The 20,004-nt window shown below is 45.8% G+C and overlaps 1 protein-coding gene across 2 annotated transcripts in view; it reads left to right on the forward strand.

Moving 5' to 3' along the window:
* LOC129699377 (CD276 antigen-like) overlaps window positions 1–20,004 on the forward strand; it is a 48,100-nt gene that overhangs the window by 8,456 nt on the left and 19,640 nt on the right. Inside the window, exons 2-3 of one of the 2 annotated variants that reach the window (XM_055639098.1) lie at window positions 4,128–4,190; window positions 19,063–19,124. In XM_055639098.1, the coding sequence (XP_055495073.1) occupies window positions 4,183–4,190; window positions 19,063–19,124 (70 nt within the window). In that variant the 5' untranslated portion in view covers window positions 4,128–4,182. The remainder of the gene's footprint in view (window positions 1–4,127; window positions 4,191–19,062; window positions 19,125–20,004) is intronic. The other variant, XM_055639099.1, reaches the window with a different exon arrangement.

Genomic DNA, 20,004 nt, shown 5'->3' on the forward strand with positions numbered 1-20,004 from the left:
TCCCCTCTCTCCTCTCCCTCCTCTCCTCTCCTCTCCTCTCCTCCTCTCCTCCCTCCTCCTCTAGCCTCCCCTCTCCCCTCTCCTCTATCCCTCCTCCCCCTCTCTCTCCTCTCTCTCCCCTCTCTATCTCTCATTTCTCTCCTCTCCTCCTCTCCTCTCTCCTCTCCTCTCCTCCCCTCTCCTCTTCTCTCCTCTCCTCTCCTCTCCTCTCCTCTCCTCCCCTCTCCTCCCCTCCCCCTCCTCCTCCTCTCCCTCCTCCTCCCCTCTCCTCTCCTCTCCTCTCCTCTCCTCTATCCTCTCTCTCTCCTCTCCTCTCCTCTCCTCTCCTCTCCTCTCCTCCCTCTCTCTCCTCTCCTCTTCTCTCCTCTCCTCCCCTCCTCCTCCCCTCTCCTCTCCTCTCCTCTCCTCTCCTCTCTCCTCTCCTCTCCCCCTCTCCTCTCCTCCTCTCTCCCCTCCTCTCTGTGTGAACTAAACGAAACAAACTCTCTCTCTCCTCTCCTCTCCTCTCCTCTCCTCCTCTCCTCTCCTCTCCTCCCCTCTCCCTCTCCTCTCTCTCCTCCCCTCTCTCTCTCTCCCCTCTCCTCTCCTCTCCTCTCCTCTCCTCTCCTCTTCTCTCTCCTCTCCTCTTCCCTCTCCTCTCCTCTCCTCTCCCCCCTCTCTCTCCTCTCTCTCTCTCCCTCTCTCTCTCGCTCTCTCCTCTCCTCTCCTCTCCTCTCTCCTCTCCTCTCCTCTCCTCCCCTCCTCTCCTCTCCTCTCCTCCCCTCCCATCTCCTCTCCTCTCTCTCCCTCCCCTCTTCCTCCCTCCTCTCTCTCCTCCCTCCTCTCTCCTCTCCTCTCCCTCCCCTCTCCTCCCCTCCCCTCCTCTCTCCTCTCCTCTCCTCTCTCTCTCTTCTTCACCTTCTTCTTCCTTTTCCCCCTTCCCGTCCCCCCCCTCAGACCCGTTTCTCTTCTTCCCCCTCTTTTCCTTCTCTCCCCTTTCGCTTTTCGCCCTTCTCCTGTCTCTTCTCCCTGTTTTTTCGCTCTCGCTCTCCACGCCCTCTCTCTTTTTGGCGCTTACATGCGCCTCCTCCTCTGATGTCCTCGCCCTCTGCACCCCACCTTTTTTCTTACTCGCTGCCCCTAGGCTCTGATTAATTTTTCTCCTCCACCTCCACCGCCCTCCCCCATCCTGCCTACTGACAACTCACTCTTCCCTTGGGCCCAATCCGCCTTCTCTCTCTCAGTCTCTCTGTTTTTGCCTTATTGTACACTTGTCTTGTATCTCCCTATCCTTACAAGTGGTGTTCTCATTCTCCCCCCTCTCGCTCTACAATCTTCACTTTCCCCCATCTTGTCACTCGGTACACCAGCTCATCTATGAATCGTGATCTGCTGCCCCCGCCCCCCCCCCCCCGGGCCCTCTCTCCTTCCCGACAGCAGATCGAGACCTCCTTTTTCTTCGTTCCTCCCCTCCCCCCTCTCCCTCCCTTCTCTCCTATCACCTCTCTTTTTTTCTATCACCCCCATCTTCTATCTCTCCTCTCCCACCATATTTCTCAGGATACCCTCTACCCCATCGCACGCTTCTCTCTCCTCCCGACTCTTCCTCTCTCTCTCACTCCATCAGTACTTCTCAGCTCCCATTCTATTCTCTCGCTCTCCCTCCTGATCTCCTGCTCTCTCTCGCTCTCATTCTCTCATTCTCTCTCTCGTCCACTGTTCAAAAACCGCTGGTTGATCTCTCCCCCTATCGCTCTCCCTTTGTCCCCTTCCTGCCATGTTTACGACTACCCGCTCCTCCCTCTCTGTCTTCCCCTATCCTCTCTCTTGATCCCCTGTGACATCCAGCAAATTATAATACCGTGTTCTCACCTCTTTTACACCCTGCCTTAAGTCAATTTCTTGCTCCCCTTTCGTCTTCAAACAACTCTCCTGTCCACCTCAGCCTATCCTCAACCTGTGCATACAATCCTGGACCATGGTAATTTCTATATAAGGAACCATGCTGGTCTTGATGCAGCATGAAACCTGTGAGACTGGACAATTACCATGCCCGTCCATAGCCGGTTGCCCTCTAATGAGCGAAGAAAACCCCCGCTCTCCACTCATTTGCCTCAACAACCTTTACTTTCTCCTCCCTCCTCTTGTGGTGGTGCTCTTCCACACAAAAATGCTGGAGAAACTGCTCTCAGCTCTATGGAGCGAAGGAAATGGGCAACGTTGGGCTCAAACCTCTCTCAGACTGATTGGGGGGTGGGCGGGGAGCTCTCTCTCTGGGGCTGATGAGCCGAAGATGGGGGATGGGGAGGAGAGACTGAGGGCAGGAATTTTCTCTATACCAAGAGCTAACAAATTGGGAGAATTCAACTCCCTTCTCATAGACCCGCAGGCATGCAGACTCTCCCCCCCAAAACAGAGATATGAGGTGCTGTTCTCTCTCCAATTTCAAGTGTGCTCCTCGCTTCTGGCCCATTGAGACCCCCCTCTCGACATGAAGAGGTCAGATTCAGGAACTGGAGAGGGGAGTTGAAGTGGCTGATGTTCCACCTCTTGGAGTTCCGCTGGGTTATTGGCGGACGCGAGGGCGTAGGTGTTCGGCGCGAAACGATCACCTCTGGTCAAAGCCCTCTCGCACTTGGTATTCATCACCGTGTAGATCAGCCTCTGACATCCTAGAGCAGGCGGATGGCTAATAGATGAGGTTGGAGGAGATGCAGGACCCAAACGACTGCTTGGGTCCTTTAATGGAGTCGAGGGGGGAAGGTAACGGGACAAGTGTTGCATCTCTTGCGATTGCAAGGGAAAGTGCCCGGGGAGCAGGTGGTATGGGAGGGAAGAAAAGAATTGTCAACTTGGTGCATGGGTTCTGATTGCCTGGTCACCTATGGCTTGTGTGGGGAAAATGACACCCACCCTCCCGCTGGTGGAGACGGAGGAGAGAGAGCGAGAGAAAGAGAGGGGGAGAGAGAAGAGGGGGGAGAGGCACCAAGTTGTAAGCGGCCAAAGGTGCACAGCCCCCACTCTTCCACGGCCACCCTCTGCAGGCTGCGGATCGGGTGGATCGGAGTTGTGGGACAATGTTCATCCCTCCACAGTGAAGTGATGGACGCGGGGGTCTGGACCAATCGCTGACAAGTCCCGCCCCCGGCAACGTCATGTCAGTTATTTGACTTTTCTGTTGAACGGCATTCGGTCCGTTGGCTTGTGGGCGACGTCGCCTTTCAGGTCGGTGGCATTTCGGCAGAGCAGCCATTCGGTGAGTTTGCTTTTAGGCGACGCAACCTTTCGGTTAGTTGGCTTTTAGGTGACCTGCCCTTTCGGTTAGTTTGCATTTAGGCGTCCCACCCTTTCGGTTCGCTGACCTCTAGGACCCCTGGCCAATACTTCCTACTTTTTTTCTGGAGTTGAATATCATGCCTGCTTTGTGCTGGGTATGATTCCAACCAGTGGAGGACTTCTGCCATGTCTTGCCATGAGTCCTGTCTTAGGGCTTCATGTTGGATCTTCATTCTGAGGCATGCCAGATGCTGCTCCTGGCATTCCCTCCTGCACTCTTCATTGAACCAGTTATCCCTGGTTTGATTGTGGAAGGAGAGAAAAATGTTGGCTGGGCTGTGATGTTGAAGATTATGGAGAATACATTTCTGCTGCTGCAAACCTGCTGATTTCATATAGTAGTGAGTTACTTACTCCAGATACCCGCGTATGTACTCTGTTATGCGTTCATGTTTTGGATATGCTGTGCGAGTAGCCAGAATGAGCAACTGTTGTACATTTTGTATATACTGAGATGCACTGAAGAAGGATTTAATGCTTAAAATGGTGAATGGGGTACTAGTAAAGCATACTGTGGTTTGATGAGCAGGAAAGAACTGCAAATGCTGGTTTAAATTGAAGGTAGACACAAAATGCTGGAGTAACTCAGCGGGACAGGCAGCATCTCTGGAGAGAAGGAATGGGTGACATTTCAGGTCGAGAATCTTCTTCAGACTGAGTGTTGACCTGTGGTTTGATGAAATGGCTTGAATTCTATTCAAGGCTTTGAATGCAAGTCACCACCTACCTGTCACATAATGGTGACCAAACGTATTAGGGTATTGTTTCCTGGAAGTCATATTCTTAATTTCATTAAAACCTCTTTACTTCAGAGCCTACTGTCGTGTTGTCATCCAATCTACAAACTGGTTGTACATCCTTCCCAAGATGCACAGGTAGGACTGTTCTGACCGATCCATTGTTTCTGTATATTTTTGCCCTCAACTTATTTCATACTTCTCCTTATCCTGTATCTTGTCTACACCCACTCTGCTCATTCCTTGTAAGGAATTCATTCCATCCTCCCCCTTTCTATGCTCTGCCAAATCTACTCTTCTTAATCAGGGCTTCTTTACGATGGTTAATGGAACTCGTAACCACTTCATGCATTTATCTACGGTGACAGAGCCCACTCTTGGATGCAGCTCTGATCTCTATCACTGCCGAAGAGGCGGGGAAGGCCAATCCCCAGCATCATTGATAACAGCTGGGTCCAATTAGCTGGCTTCTGATTTGGCCACCTAAACCTCGACAGCCGACTCCCAGAAGTTCAAGCCAGAGGAGGGAAGAACCAGATTAGAAAGAGGAGGGAGGAAGGGAAAGAAAGTGGGCTTCTCCCTGCTAGCTGTGCTCCCCTGTCACACGTTTGAGGAAGACTGAGCTACTGGGCTAAACCTGAGACCACCGTTGCCAATGCATAGTCGAGTCTGGGCTTTTGGGAACAGGCCTCTGACACCAGTGGCTCTACTGAGGGTAAGACCGATTGTCCGGGGCAAGCCTGAGACGCCGTGCCTCTTCCTGCGCATGTTGAATATGAGGTGCTGTTCATCCAGTTTGCATGTTGCCTAGATCTAGCAGTGGAGCCATTTCAAATAGGCAGTGCCAAATATTCACTATCCTCAAGAGTGAATTTTAGATGTGCAGTGAATTCACAAAAACTTGGAAACCGCACAAGCGCAGATGGGTCTCTCGTCTGTTATCAAGTAATTTGTCTTCAATACGTCCTATCTCTTAATAAAGTATTTAAAAACATAGTTCAAAGAAATGTACTTCTGCAGTGCGCAATGCCGCACATACACGCAATCCACGGTGTATAGGCAGAATTTGAGCTGTCTTTATGGACCGTTGCCACTGATGGCTTGAAGCAGCGTTGACAGCTCGTGAGTACCCCATACTTCTGCGTTTTAGATGGATTGTATGAAAGGCATGGGTGAATTATGCCTCCCTAAGAGTTCGATCTCTTAGGGAAGCATAATTCTTCCGTGCAGTTATTATTTATGACCATTTTATATATGTTTTATTTATATTTGGTATATATGATATTTTTTTACCATTTTATAATTTTAGTCAGGATAGGCTTTGCCGACCTTGCCTACCCTGACAGCACGTGCCTGCTATTTATATATGGTTAAATGGTGGAGCGGGTGCAGGAAGTCAAATGGGCTTTCCCTACATTTTGCTGTTCTTTCTCTGCCATTGACCACCCTTGTCCTTCTTTCCCTATGAGTTTCTGCTCCTAATGCATACTTGGTGACCTGGCCTCGTGTTCCTTCACCAAATTACTAATTGCCTCTTAGGGAAAAAAATCTGTTCGTATTTTGTCTTAATTTTAGCTTAAACTATATTTTTAAAAAAAGGATGGCTGTGGCCTCAAGGCTGTCAATTGTATCAAAAGCTGTTTCGAATGATTCACCAGCTTTTTAGAACAACCCTGGGATGGGCAATAAAATGTCTTACCCGTGCATACTTGTTTGCAATTAATTCTAATAATAAAATGCCAGCAACAGCATCATCAACATTAGTCACCTCATATGAACTTTCTGCTGCTGTGGTCATGTCTGCTTTAGGCAATGGGATGAACCTTGACTTTTGGAGCTGTTGTATTTGTTCTTTTACTGGTTTGTGACATGACATGCTACTTGTTTTTTAAATTTGATTGGTGATTCAAACTCTAGAAATTAGCTGGTCCATCTTCTGGTGTTTGCTCAGGCAAGATGGCATTTCTCTCTTCTCTTCTTGATACCCCTTCGAGTGTGTGGACATCCACAAATTGTTGAAAAGGTCCAGCTTATGCTCTGGCATTCCAGAACCAGGAGGTTTTCACAGTAGGAAAGGCTGATTGCTATTTAAGAGGAAGGATAGTCTCAAAGAGCCCTTTGAAATTAGAAAAATATTTGGTTATCGTTGATCAGTATTTCTGTTGTTCTAAAATGGGAAATAATCATACATCTGCAACAGTGATAGATATCCGACAAATATTTAAAATCTTGGGTTGAGAAATTCTAAAAGTTAAGGCAACAAATTGAAACATAAAATCTTGGGAGGTGGGGGGATGTTCTGAGCATCCCTTTGGAATAGTGTAGTAAACAACGTTGTTGAAAGGGAGATAGAGTTAAAGGCACAGGGACAAACAAGTAATTAAGAAAGATAATAGCGTGGCCTTTGTAATGAGGGAGATTTGAGTACACAAGTGAAAATGTCTTGCTGCAATTGTTTAGTACCCACCAGGAAGCATTGTAATACTGTTTCCTGTCTCAATTATGGGCCTGTCCCACTTTGGCCGTCAGTTACGCAACAGGCCTGGCGTGTGAAGATTTTGTTCGGGACGTAGTCCACACCACTCCGTGCGCCCGTCCCGCGCTACCCACACGCTAGCAGGTCGTGTAAATGGCGTGCGAAAGAAAGCCAAGTGGGACAGGCCCTTTACTTACCAAAAGATCTAGAGTCTGTAGCAGCAGTCCAATTCACTAAACTGGTTCCAGGAATTGTGAGTTTGCCACGAAAGGAGAGATTTGAGAAGACTAGAGATGCAACGTGGAAACAGGCCCTTCGACCCGCCGAGTCCGCGCCCATCTGCAATCACCCCATACACTCACACTGTCTGACAAACCAGGGTCAATTTAACTGACTCAATTAACCCACGAAGCTGCACATCTTTGGGATGTTGGAGGACTGAGGGGTTGTTCATTCGGGGGTGGGGCAACTTTGATGGCTGGAGTTTTGTTGTCCCGGTCAAAGTGAGCATAGAAATGGTTTAGCTCATCAGGAAGGGTGGCGTTGTCTGGGGGGAGGGGGGGGGTGTTAACTTTCTGGTAATCGGCAATGGATTTGATTCCTTGCCACATGCGCCTGGGGTCAGAGTTTTTTTGGAAATGCTCCTCAATCCGCCGTTTGTGATTGAGTTTAGCATTCCAATTCCCATTTGCAGATTGGCCCTGGATGAGCTGTATCCCTCAGCGTTGCCAGATCTGAAAGCGGCATCGCGAGCCTTCAGTAGGAGTCTGACATCCCTGCTCATCCACGGCTTCTGGTTAGGGAAGGTCTTTATCTCTTTGTGGGTAGTGACGTTATCAGTGCAGAATTTTATATAGTCCAAAACTGTTGAGGTGTATGAGTTGATGTCCACTTGGGAGTTGAAGGTGGACTGGGTAGCAAACAGACTCCAGTCTGTCTGCTGAAACTGCTCCTGTAAAACAGAGACAGCCCCCTCAGGCCAAACCTTCACTGTCCTCACGGTAGGTTTCACACGTCTGATCAGAGGTGTGTATTTGGGGAGCAGGAACAGAGAGAGGTAGTCAGACTGACCAAGGTGGGGGAGGGGGAGGGCTTTGTAGGCTTCAGTAATGTTGGTATATACTAAGTCCAGAATATTGTTTCCTCTGGTTGGGCAGGAAACATGCTGATGGAACCTGGGGAGTACCGTTTTAAGGTTGGAATGATTGAAATCACCCGCAACAATAAATGCCCCCTCTGGGTGAGCAGTTAGTTGTTTGGTGATAGCAGCTTGCAGCTCTTCCATTGCTAGCCTAGCATTAGCGTCCGGCGGTACATAGACTGCAGTGATAACAGTCGATGTGAATTCTCTGGGCAGATAGAAGGGCCTGCGGTTTAACATCGGGTATTCCAGGTCAGCAGAGCAGTGACTACCAATCCTAACAACGTCCGTACACCATGTGTTATTCACATAAATGCACAGTCTGCCACCTTTGGTCTTACTGGAGTCCTCCGCTGTTCTGTCGGCACTGAAGACAGTGCGCCCCTCCAGCTCGATGGCGTTGTCCGGGATGTTGCCGTTGAGCCATGTTTCAGTGAAGACCATGGCGTTGCAGTCGGCGATCCGTCTGTGTTTGGTGATCCGCAGCCTTAGTTCGTCGATTTTACTCACCAGGGACCGGACATTCGCGAGGAAAATGCTGGGCAGAGCTGGCTGGTGCGGGTTTGATTTCAGCCAGCCTCCCCGCTTCCCACGTCTTTGTTTGCGGTCCCTGCGCCGCCTCCGGGCTCTTCCTGTCGGGGAAATAAAGTCACAAACTAAACATATTCACCGATCAAAACATGATATATACCACAATGACATGCAGCAAAATTATAATAGAGTATCTCAAATCCTTTTACACATTGCAATTAATGCAATTTCTATTATTTCGTTCCATTTCCAAACAAAAATGTGGTTGGATTATTCAGCGTATGATCAACCTCAGTGAGACCAAGCGCAGGCTTGGCGATCGCTTCGCACAACACCTCCACTGAGTTTGCAATAACCAACCTGATCTCCCGGTGGCTCAACACTTCAACTCGCATCCCATTCCGAATCCAACCTTTCTGTCCTGGGCCTCCTCCATGGCCAGAGTGGGGCCCACCGCATATGAGAAGGTAATTGGTGCGGAATGGATGGATTGAGGCAGGGGAATTAGTGCGTGTTGGAGTAGGTGAAATTGTGAGGGGAGAGCGCAGGGGATGTTAGTGGGGTTGAATGGGGGGGATCTGTGTAAGTTGGATGGGAGGATCAGTACAGGGTGGATGGGGGGGTTAAGTACAGGATGAATGGGGGACATCAGTACAGGATGAATGGGGGGGAAACAAATGCTGGAGAAACTCAGCAGGTGAGGCAGCATCTATGCAGTGAAGTAAATTGGCAACGTTTCGGGTCGAGACCCTTCTTCAGACTGATCTCCCCCCCCCCCCCCCCCCCCCTTCTTCTTGAATGGGAGGATCAGTACAGGATGGATGGGATGGGGATCAGCACAGGATGAATGGGGGTCAGTACAGTGTGGATTGGAGGGCCCGTGCAGGATGAATGGGGATCACTATAGGATGAATGGGGGTGGGGGGAAACAGTACAGGATGATGGCGGGATCAGTACAGGATGAATGGGGTGGATCAGTAAAAGGTGAATGGGGAGATCACTACATGGTGGATGGGAAGGGGGGTCAGTACAGGATGAATTGGGTCATCAATGTAGGATGTATGGGGAGTGGGAGGAGAATCAATGCGAGGTGGATCAAAGGTATTTTATTAGTCACATTCACATACACTGAGGTGTAGTGAAGTGAAATGCTTTTTGCCATTTTGCAGCACACAAAAAAAAGAAGAATACAGACATAACACCAATGAGGATAGGGTGATCAGTGCAGGATGAATAGATGGGGAGGGGAGCACAGGCGATGTCAGTGAAGACGGAATAGAGGTGGGAATGGGGATCAGTGTGGGATGGAGAGGAGGGGTCTCAGGATAAGGGGGGTGGAGGGGGGCGTACAAAAGAGAGAGAGGGGAGATGGGGAGGAAGGAAGGTCAGCGCTCCTCGGACAACATGGGCATCATCGTCCCGCTGCCTTGGCCATCCCTGTCCACTGCCAAGTGGACAGGGACGGACGGGATGCGGAAGGAGGAGAAGGTGGAGCCGCTGCGGCTGCTCCTGTGCGGGGCCCGTCATTCGCTCCGACCCTCTGTCACCCCGCACCTAGTATCTTTGCCACGCACTACAGCTGTTGCCGCTGCCAACACGAAATGTCACATTCCTTTTCTCCAGAGATGCTGAGTTACTGAGTTTTTTGTGTCTATCTTCGGTATAAACCAGTATCTGCAGTTCCAAGCCGGGCAAAATGACTCGGCATTTAGGTTGCTCGGAGGCACCTTGGGTGGCCATTGGGACCCGGGGAACCGCTAATTTCGAGCCCTGATAGGAGCAAAGAGGTCCTTCTGCAGTTGTACAGAGCCCTAATGAGACCACACCTGGAGTATTGTGTGCAGTTTTGGTCCCCAAATTTGAATAAGAGCATTCTTAATATTGAGGGAGTGCAGCGCAGGTTCACAAGGTTAATTTCTGGGATGGCACGACGGTGATATTTTGATAGAATGGAGCGTCTAGGCTTGTAAACTCTGGAATTTAGAAGGATGTCATTGCCTTTCACCTCGGCAATCGGCTCACCAATGCAAAGCTCTGATTGTCTTTGAAGCCGGTGAAAAATGAATTCCCCAAGTACCTCGGAGTCATCCTGGATCGCATCCTCGCCTATCGTGAACACCTGAAGAGCAAGGGTCAACATCATCAGGAAACCTGCAGGCAACAGTTGGGGATCCAATGCGCACACCCTCTGCAAGCTTAGCCCTACTCAGCTGAGTTTTACATCTTGGGCTAATAGCTGCCACACCAAATGAGTTAACTGTCCTTAACTCTGCAATGCGGGTCATCACAGGGTTCCCTGTCCTCTCTCATATCGCCCCTCCCAGCATACGCAGAACGGAGTGGATGTTGAAAGATTGGTGCACCATCAAGGCTAACCCTGACCTTTTCATCCATGCTGACTTGAACAATCTGCCCAACATGCGTCTGAAGTCCCGCAAACCCTTCTGGTCTTCCATTAAATTCCTGGGAGACTTTGACTGACTGAGTGACGCAGAGCCTGGAAAGGTCAACACCATCAACGGAGTGGTCATCACAGACCCCACAGTGAAACCACCGGGTTTGGACTTCCATCGCAAGCAATGGCTAATCCTGAACAGAATCCGCACCCTCCATGCAAGAACAGCCCATCACGTGCATAAGTGGGGGATGACAGACAGCCCTGCTTGCGACTGCGAACATCCAGAATGACTGTTCACTGAGGCTTTTTCCTGGTGGCATCAAAGCCATCCGCCCCGTAACTGATGCTGTCCTGGCCTAGATGTCTACCCTTGATCTACAACTTTAGGCTGTGCATGCAATATGCAAGAATTAATTAAGGGATTGGACACTAGAGGTAGGAAACATGCTCCCGATGTTAGGGGAATCTGGAACCAAGGGCCACATTTTAAGAATAAGGGGTAGGCCTTTTAAAACAGAGATGAGGAAACACTTTTTCACCCAGAGAGTTGTGAATCTGTGGAATTCACTGCCTCAGAAGGCAGGTGAGGCCAATTCTCTGGATGCTTTCAAGAGAGATTAGAGCTCTTAAAGATAGGGGAATCAGGGGATATGGCGAGAATGCAGGAACGGGGTACTAATTGTGGATGATCAACCATGATCAAATTGAATGGTGGTGCTGGCTCAAAGGGCTGAATGGTCTACTCCTGCATCTATTGTCTATTTCCTCGATTTCAAGAAAAAACAAAATGCTAGAAATGCCAGCAGGTTGGATAACATGTGGAGAGAGTAATTCAATTTCACGTCCATGAAATTCAACACTGAATTCCAGAATTTAAGATTGTGCTATTTCAGTTTGTGTCAGAAATTACCAGTTCTTATCGGTCATTGACCTGTAAAGTTAATTAAGTTTTTCTCTCTCCATTGGTGCTCTTTGACATGAGTATTTCCATAATTGGCTTTGATTTATTCTTAGCTGCTGTTGCATTTTGTGTCTTAGGTACAGTAATGTTTTCTCCACCACTGTTCTCATTTGCTTCCTGTTTATCTCCACTTTTATATCAGCAATAATTGAACAAGTCTTTATCCACACTCAGCCAGCATCAGGTGCCATACACTTTATTCATATAAATCATATAACCATATAACAATTACAGCACGGAAACAGGCCATCTCGACCCTTCTAGTCCGTGCCGAACACATAATCTCCCCTAGTCCCATATACCTGCGCTCAGACCATAACCCTCCATTCCCTTCCCATCCATATAACTATCCAATTTATTTTTAAATTTTATCTTTGCACATCTTTGCACTATTTATCTCTGTACATTTCAAACATTTGCTATATCCTCTTCCCCCCCCCCCTTCTGCAACTTAATGCATGCTTCTATTTCTAATGTTTTCAGTTCTGGTGAAAGGTCATTGACCTGAAGCATTAACTCTCACCAAAGATTCTACCTAATTCAGTATTTCCAGCATTTCTGTTTTTTGTTAATATCTAGAGGGCAATGGTTTGAAGTAAGGATAAAATACATGCAGCAGCATAATAGATCTGTAAATACAATCCACATAAATACAATAAACAAAAATATTCAATAAATTAAAAAAACACCTTCAAATCTACCTCTTGGTCCAATTATTTTATGTGCTTCTGCAGCTCTGTATAATGTTTAATGTAGCAACGTTTTAAAAAAAAATGTCTTTACTTCAAAACTTCTGTGAATAAGTTGTTGTTCTTCATTGGCTTGGGAATTTATAATAACCCTGTCACCGCTTTTACCTAGAGCGACACATAAATTGAAACCCTGTCTGGCCTTTGATCACAGAAGGTCAAAGAGTAAATGTCAAACCATATTGAAGACGTCGATGCAGCAGGATGTAAACTAAATGTAGCACTGTCTGTGCAGATGGCTCAGCAGATTGTTTGCTGTGAGAATGTATTAATAAATAAATGCTCTTTCGTCTCCTGGTTCAATCAGTCAGTTACGCAGGAAACCAGTAAACAAGATTAGAAAATAGCTCATCACAACCACAGCTGGTTTCTGAGTAAGCAATAGCTCCACTGTTGCATTTAAAGTGACCAGTTGAGGGGGAGGAGCCATCTTGAGGAACGGCTGCTAGCCAGCAGACGTCCGTTTTAATTCGCTTTTTTTTAAATAGTTTTTAATGAGTCCTGTTTTTTGTTCGTAGGGGATATGAACTTTTTAATGTGGGGGGTAGGGGTCAATTTTACTTCTAGGTCCCTACCTGGTCGGTGAGGCAGTTTTTTCTCCGTGCTGCCCGTCGACCCGTCCTCGTGGCCTACCAGCAGGCTTGGAGCGCCGTTTCCTGGCGGGGACCGCCCAGCACCTCGGCCTCGGTGGCGGCACAGCGCTGGAGCGCTATCGTGGAGCGGAGCGGGCGATGCCTTGCCTGGGTCGGCGCGCTGGAGCTCTGGTGAACTGAGACCGCCGTGATCAACACCGTCGAGCTGCGGGTCTGCGGAGTGGGCGGGGCCGATTTCAACATCGGGAGCCTGGGAGCTCCAAACCGTCACGGCCTTGTCCCCTCCGGAAGCCGCGGTCTCCAGCTAGGAAGCGGCCGTTCCAGGTGGCCCAGCCGCTGAGTGGACTCTCCCGACGCTGGGGCAAGACCACCCGGTGAGAAAGGCCAGGAACATCGGGCCTCCGTAGAGGCAATTGCGGTGGCCTCAATAGGCCTGACTTTGGGGTGAACTTGGGTTGGGGACTGGACATTGTGCCTTCCCCTCACAGTGGTATCCATTGTGGGGGGATGATTTTTTTTGTCTGTGAGGTAATCCTGTTAGCCTTTGTTCAAGATGGCTGCCGCAAAGGGAGAGTGGACGCTGGCACGCTTTAGCTGCCGCTGCTCTCTCTTCACATTGTGTTTTTGATTTTCTGTTTTTGGACTGAATTCTGTTTTTAGTTTGTGTCTCTGTGATGTCTTTATTATTTATTTTACTCTGATTATATGTTTATATTCCTGTTAATCTATGTAAGGTGTCCTTGAGATGTCTGAAAGGCGCCCAATAAATAAAATTTATTATTAAAATGCAAGACAGACTGAATGCAACTCTAGCAATTGATGATACTAATTCACAATGTGCACAGAGATAGGCAACAGATGTGTACAAAGTTCTAGAAAGATAGAAATGATTTATGTACTTTTCTGTTAAGGGGAAAAGGTTATTTGTGCACAAATACATGCAATGCATAGAACAGCACAGCATAGGAACAGGCCCTTCGGTCCACAATATCTATGCCGGACATGATGCCAAGTTAATCTCTGAAAGTGGTCCATATCCCTCTTTCCTTGCATATCCACATGCCTAAAAGCCTCAAATGCTACTTTTATATCTGTTTCTAAGATGACCCTTGGTAGTGGATTCCAGTTACCCACCAAACCTTAAAGTTATACCTTCTAGTAGAAGATTCTGACACTCATCTATCTATGCCGTATAATTTTATACGTCCACATCCTTCTTGTAATGGGGTTGTACACCAGAATTGTGTGTAATACTAAATAAGGCCTAACCAAAGTCATATAGAGTTGGATCATGACTTCCAGACTTGTACAAATGTGCCGACCTCAAAGCAAGCGTGCCACTTCCTCTATTTGAATGGAATTATGGCCTTGGACCCCAAGATCTCTCTCTCTACATTAATTCTGTTTAGGATCAAGCCATTAATTTTGTATTCTATCCTTGCATTTGACCTTCCAGTTCAACACCTCGCACTTGCTTGGATTTAACCTAATCTGCAATTTCTCCGCCATTTCTGTAGCTGGTCTATTTTCTGCTGTATGGCTTGACATACTTCATCACAGTCCACGTCGCCAGCCATCTTAAGGGGCTGTCCCACTGCGGCGACCTAATCCGCAAGTTCAGAAGAATTGAGGCGTGTTTGAAAAACTCATGTAGAAGACCTCCTTCGACTATGTTGAAGACTAGCTTTGGGAAAATTGGACTGAATAGCGGAGAGTGAAGATGTAGAAGACCTCCTTCGACCTACCTTCGACTATGTTGAAGACTATCTACGACTACCTTCGACTACCCTCGATTACCTACGAATAATATGCCGTCCTACTACGACCTAGTTTGTGTTTATAGTTTGTTTGGTTGTTTGTTTGTCTTTTTGCACAAAAGTCCGCAAGCATTGTCACTTTTCATTTCACTGCACATCTCGTATGTGTATGTGACGAATAAACTTGACTTGACCTTGACTAAACCTTTTTTTCCTTGGCGATCTTTTTGTGGGCATTTTTCAGCATGTTGAAAAATACGCCGTAATCTAATAATTCTGTCCTCCATTAGTTTGCCAGTTCTGAATCTATACGACCAAGTCACTGTTAATCCCATGCACCATAATCTTTTGGATTAGCCTACTGTGGGGGACTTTATCAAATGCCTTACAAAGAGTCATGCAGACACCATCCACTGCCCTATTCTCATCTTTGTCACCTCATTAAAAACTAAATCAAGTTATTAAGACATGAACTGTTGAACACAAAGCCATGCTAACTACTCCAATTTAACTTTGCCTTACTCCAATTTTGCCTTTCCACCTCTCTGTTCAAAAGAATCTTAAAACCTATGGAGTTCTGATCACTATCCTGAAACACCAGTCACCTAGCCAGGATCATTTCCAGACACAAGGACTTCGCTTATCGACTTGGACTATCTACAAACAATTTCAAGGAACCCTCAGATTAGCAATGTTACAAAATTTTGAGATTTAAAAAATCAAGTCTGCAATTTAACCCATCAGATAAAGCATAACAATAAGTTTAATTTGACACCTAATTCACTTTCGTATCTCAAGTAATAAAAAAGTTGTGGCCATTTTCATACTCGGAAATTAGCATCTTGTTCCCTATTGATTTTCTATGGACATAACAAAAAAGCTGTGATCATGGACAGTCAAAAGCCCATAACCTTCTTAAAAATTAAGAGAACTGAATGAAATTTTCAGTTATCATTGATTGAAGCATTCTGAAACAAATATAGAATAATCTTACTTGGATGACCTGAAATTCAAACATATAATTAGTTAGTTACCCAATTGTAGCTAATTTCAAACTTCAATTACTAGATCTAAACATCTATCCATTTCTTAATAAATGATTAACATTTTTAAATAGCCTAAGTGTCCAAATAATATTCACAAATAATTCACAATAAAACATGATTTTTAAATCTCATTTACATCAATTTATAGGCCAAATGGAAGGAATTTAGTGTTCAATTGCTGTAAATTAAAGTCAATTTAAATCGGCTTTCTAGTGGGTTCCTGTGAACGCGCTGGTTTAGAACGTTCACATTGCGCTGGATTTGTGCCCTCAAATGCCCAGAAAAATACTGCGGGATATAAAAAGCCTAAAATGAGCTACTCGCTATAGAAAACGTTATATACAGGGTTCTTAAGAAGCCCCTTTTAATGTAAAAATAAGGTACATACCTTTAATTGTTTGCTTTATAAAACCCTGGGGCTGCGAGAGGTCGCGGGTTTAGAGAGTGATTTTTAAACTACTATAACTATTATACAAGGCCATAAAAACTAATAATACCTTTTGCGACGGGGTCTTTCAGCGATTTTCCGTTAATGATTTACTAGGCTGAACATTTTCGATTGCAACAGCCTAGTAAAAATCGCGTTTTAAACCCGCCCCCTCTAAACAGCACCAAAATCACGCACACGGCCTGGGGGCAGATTCTCATCGACGATTCAGGTAGGTTTTGTAACATACCTACTCAGATGCACCTCTCAAATTCTGCCCCATCTAAGTTTTGGCACTAAGTCACAGTCAGTATTGACTTTGTCCACATATCTGTTCCTCTATCTACTGTTTGCTATTGGGCAGTTTATAGTGCATTTCCATTAGGGTACATGCACCTTCCTTATTTGCAAGCTCTACCCATATTACCTCTGGAAGAACACTTCAGTATTTCTGAATGCCCACTGTGATCGTCTGCGTGATTGATATTTAAACTCCTCTTTTCCTTCCATTTCAATCACATCTGGAACATTGCTCTGCCAGTTGTGTGCTCTTTGCAACAACATCATAGTGTCAAGGATCAATCTAGGCTCCAGGTTCATATGCTTTCTCCACAACACATTGAAATAAATACATTTCAGGCCGTCAGTGTCACCATATTCTTTCACCCCTTCCAGCCTGTCCTACCTTTGCGTCTTGCTGATTCTAACCTCTACCATCCCCTCGCGTCTTCCAATTTTTGACTTGCTACTGTGGTTCCCACTTCCATGCTTCTCTAGTTTAAACCCTTCCCAGCAGTGCTAGTGAACCTCCCTGCAAGGATGTTGGTTCTCAATTCCTTGAACAATGTATGTAAGCACGCTATTTATCATCCTTACCAATATTTGTGTTGTCACTTTCAGGGAGCTATAGATTTGGACTTTTAAGATCCTTCAATATATAAATGCTATTAAGGGTCTTTGCAATAAATGTATACTTTCCCTTTACATTTGCCCTCCCAATGTGCAACACCTCACATTTATTCGAATTAAATTTGAATTATTAAAAAAAAGATGGAAATATATGCTATAGTGGTATTGAATAATTCCGGGCGCCTCTATTACATTTTATTTTGTCATTCTTCAAAGGAGTACAATTTCAGCTGAGCTTGCCTGGCCTTGTAACTATTGTTCCCTCTGGTTGTGACACTTTTACATGTGCACGTATATATGCAGGGAATAGAAGGATATAGATCAGATGCAGGCCGAGATTAGTTTAATTTGTGATAAGTTCGGCAAATACATTGTGGGCTGAGCTGAAGTGCCTGTTACTGTGCTGTTTGGTGTTCCAAACTGTAAGAAGTTTAAGTGAATTGCTACTTCACCTGGAGACAGATTTAGTCTTCCAGATGGTGAGGTAGAGAAAGATAAATGTCGCCAATGTTATATCGCCAATGTTTTATTTTGCAAGGGAGAGTGAAAGAGTGGAGGTGGAAGATTAATCCATGGAGTTTCAGAAGGAACGGTCATTTAGGAATGGTGAAGGGTGGATGTGCAAGATGATGGCATCTCATTGATATTGGACAACACAGCCGTTGAATTTTAAGTGTGGTGCTGGAAGGCGAGATGGGAAATCCATCTTTGCACTGCTTTGGAGTAGTAACTAGACCAGAATTATAGGAAATACAACAGTGACCTGTGTCTTTCATATCCTGGCCATGTCGCCAAGCATAGTTATGGAGACCATCAAATGTAGTATGTTCTCCTTTATACCTGTTGTCCATTGTTTCATTTACCTTTAATGTTTGAAACATTTGGCACCTGCGTTTTGGGGGTGGTTTTATGGTTCTGGATAATGATTGATTGAAAAGGCTGATTTATGATGCAGTACTTTGATCCAAACGGTCCGAAAATACCTTGGTTCTCTGGGGCACTCTTATGACAACTGCTCGCTCAGTGGATGATGCCGATACAATTTGTCTCGTGTACATGGACACACTTTGGCGAGTTATTTAAAGATGTTGGTAGCAATGTTGCTGTCGACAAATATAATAATAAGTAAACACTAACCGTACTGTCACGCAGCCAGCAAAACAAGTGCTGATTTAATGTGATGTGGTGTGGTGTAATAGTTTTAAAACAAATTCAGTAAATGCCACATTACCTATTCTGTCAAATCAACGCATCTAATCCCACTGTTCACTTAGCTTGCAGTTTTTTTAAACCCTTTTTAACCAAATAAATTGTGCAGAGGGTTGCAGCAAGTCCTGTCCCCGTTTGGTGGGTGGACAGGACTACCCTAACTAAAATTATGAAATGGCAATTATTAAATAGTAAAGGCATGGGAGAATTATTGACAGTCTCGTGGATTGGAGGGGTCTTATCTGTAGAAACAGACCCACAAACATTTGCATGGTGCGTTGAGGGTAAATACACCAGGGAGAATTGCTTTCCATCCTTTCTAAGTGTTTAAAACCACTCGAAGACAACACGAGTATAAAAATAAGAATATGTGTCTAAGGTATGGGAAGATCTTAGGGATGCACAATGGTGCAGCGGTTGAGCTCCGATCGCCTTCCGCACTCTAAAGATGTGCAGGTTTGTAGGTTAGTTGGCTTCTGTACATTGTAAATTGTCCCTAATATGTAGGATAGTGCTGCTATATAGGGTAATTCCAGGTCATTGCAGACTTGGTGAACCTGTTTCCACTTTGTATCTCTAAGGTTTCCACTTGTAGAATCTTGCATGTAGGATTAGTCTTAAAATTGCAGATGAGAGATTGAATTGAACTTTGATGGGCACAGCAGTGCAAGGTTGCTTGATGGTTGGAGTGATCAACACCCCCCTTGTAGAGAAGAGTTGTATGTCATGAAGGGAGACAAACACAGCTGGTTTATTATTTGTAATTGAAGAAAATTCAATGCAATAACTTTGCTATTTTACTTCTTTCTTTAGAATGAACTGCCTGCTCAACTTGCTCGTTTGCCTGTTTGCTGCTGTTGAAATTACCATAGCCGGTAAATAATTTAAGTATTATCTCAAATTTTTTATCTCCCTGTATCTCATCCAGTATTGTGCATTCATGCTCATTAGACACTTCCAGTTATTTATCTGGACAAAATAAATATTCTGAATTATTTAACCTTTTTTTTTGCTCTCCCATGATAATATAAACAGCTTTGTAAAATTGGGGGGTGGGGGAGGGAAATACTTAACATCCCGCCTTATAGACAATAGGTGCAGGAGTGGGCCATTCGGCCCTTCGAGCCCACACCTCCATGAGTGTGATCAGGCTGATCATCCACAATCAGTACCCTGTTCTTGCCTTCTCTCCATATAACTTAACTTTGCTATCCCTAAGAGCTCTATCTATCTCTCTTGAAATCACCCAGAGAACCAGCCCCCACCGCCCTAGGTAGAGATAGAGGTAGAGAATTCCACACACTCACAACTCTATGTGGAAAAAGTATTTCCTCATCTCCGTTCTAAATGGCTTGCCACTTATTCTTTGGCCAATATGCCAAACATCATCTTCACCTCCCCATCTACCTGGATCACCACTTTCTGTGCAAAATCGATGTATACAATCTATTTGGTCATTCCTTCAAAAATAAATTCACTCATCTGTGAAACATAATTTTCCCACACAAATCAATGCTGATTATCCCAAATGAGTCCTCGACTTGGCAAATGTCTAGTTTTAGTTTTAGCGATACAGCATGGAGTCGGGCCCTACGGCACACCAAATCCACACCATCGCTCCCCACTCGCACTACTTCTGTATTATCCGACTTCTCCACTCTGGAATGTTGGTAGATCCAGTTCCTCAGAATCCTCTCCAATAATATTTCCATCACTGATGTTAGGCTCACCAGCCTATAAGTTGCCTGGCTTGGC

The sequence above is a fragment of the Leucoraja erinacea genome, chromosome 8, assembly GCF_028641065.1.
Source record: "Leucoraja erinacea ecotype New England chromosome 8, Leri_hhj_1, whole genome shotgun sequence".
Classification (NCBI taxonomy): domain Eukaryota; kingdom Metazoa; phylum Chordata; class Chondrichthyes; order Rajiformes; family Rajidae; genus Leucoraja; species Leucoraja erinaceus.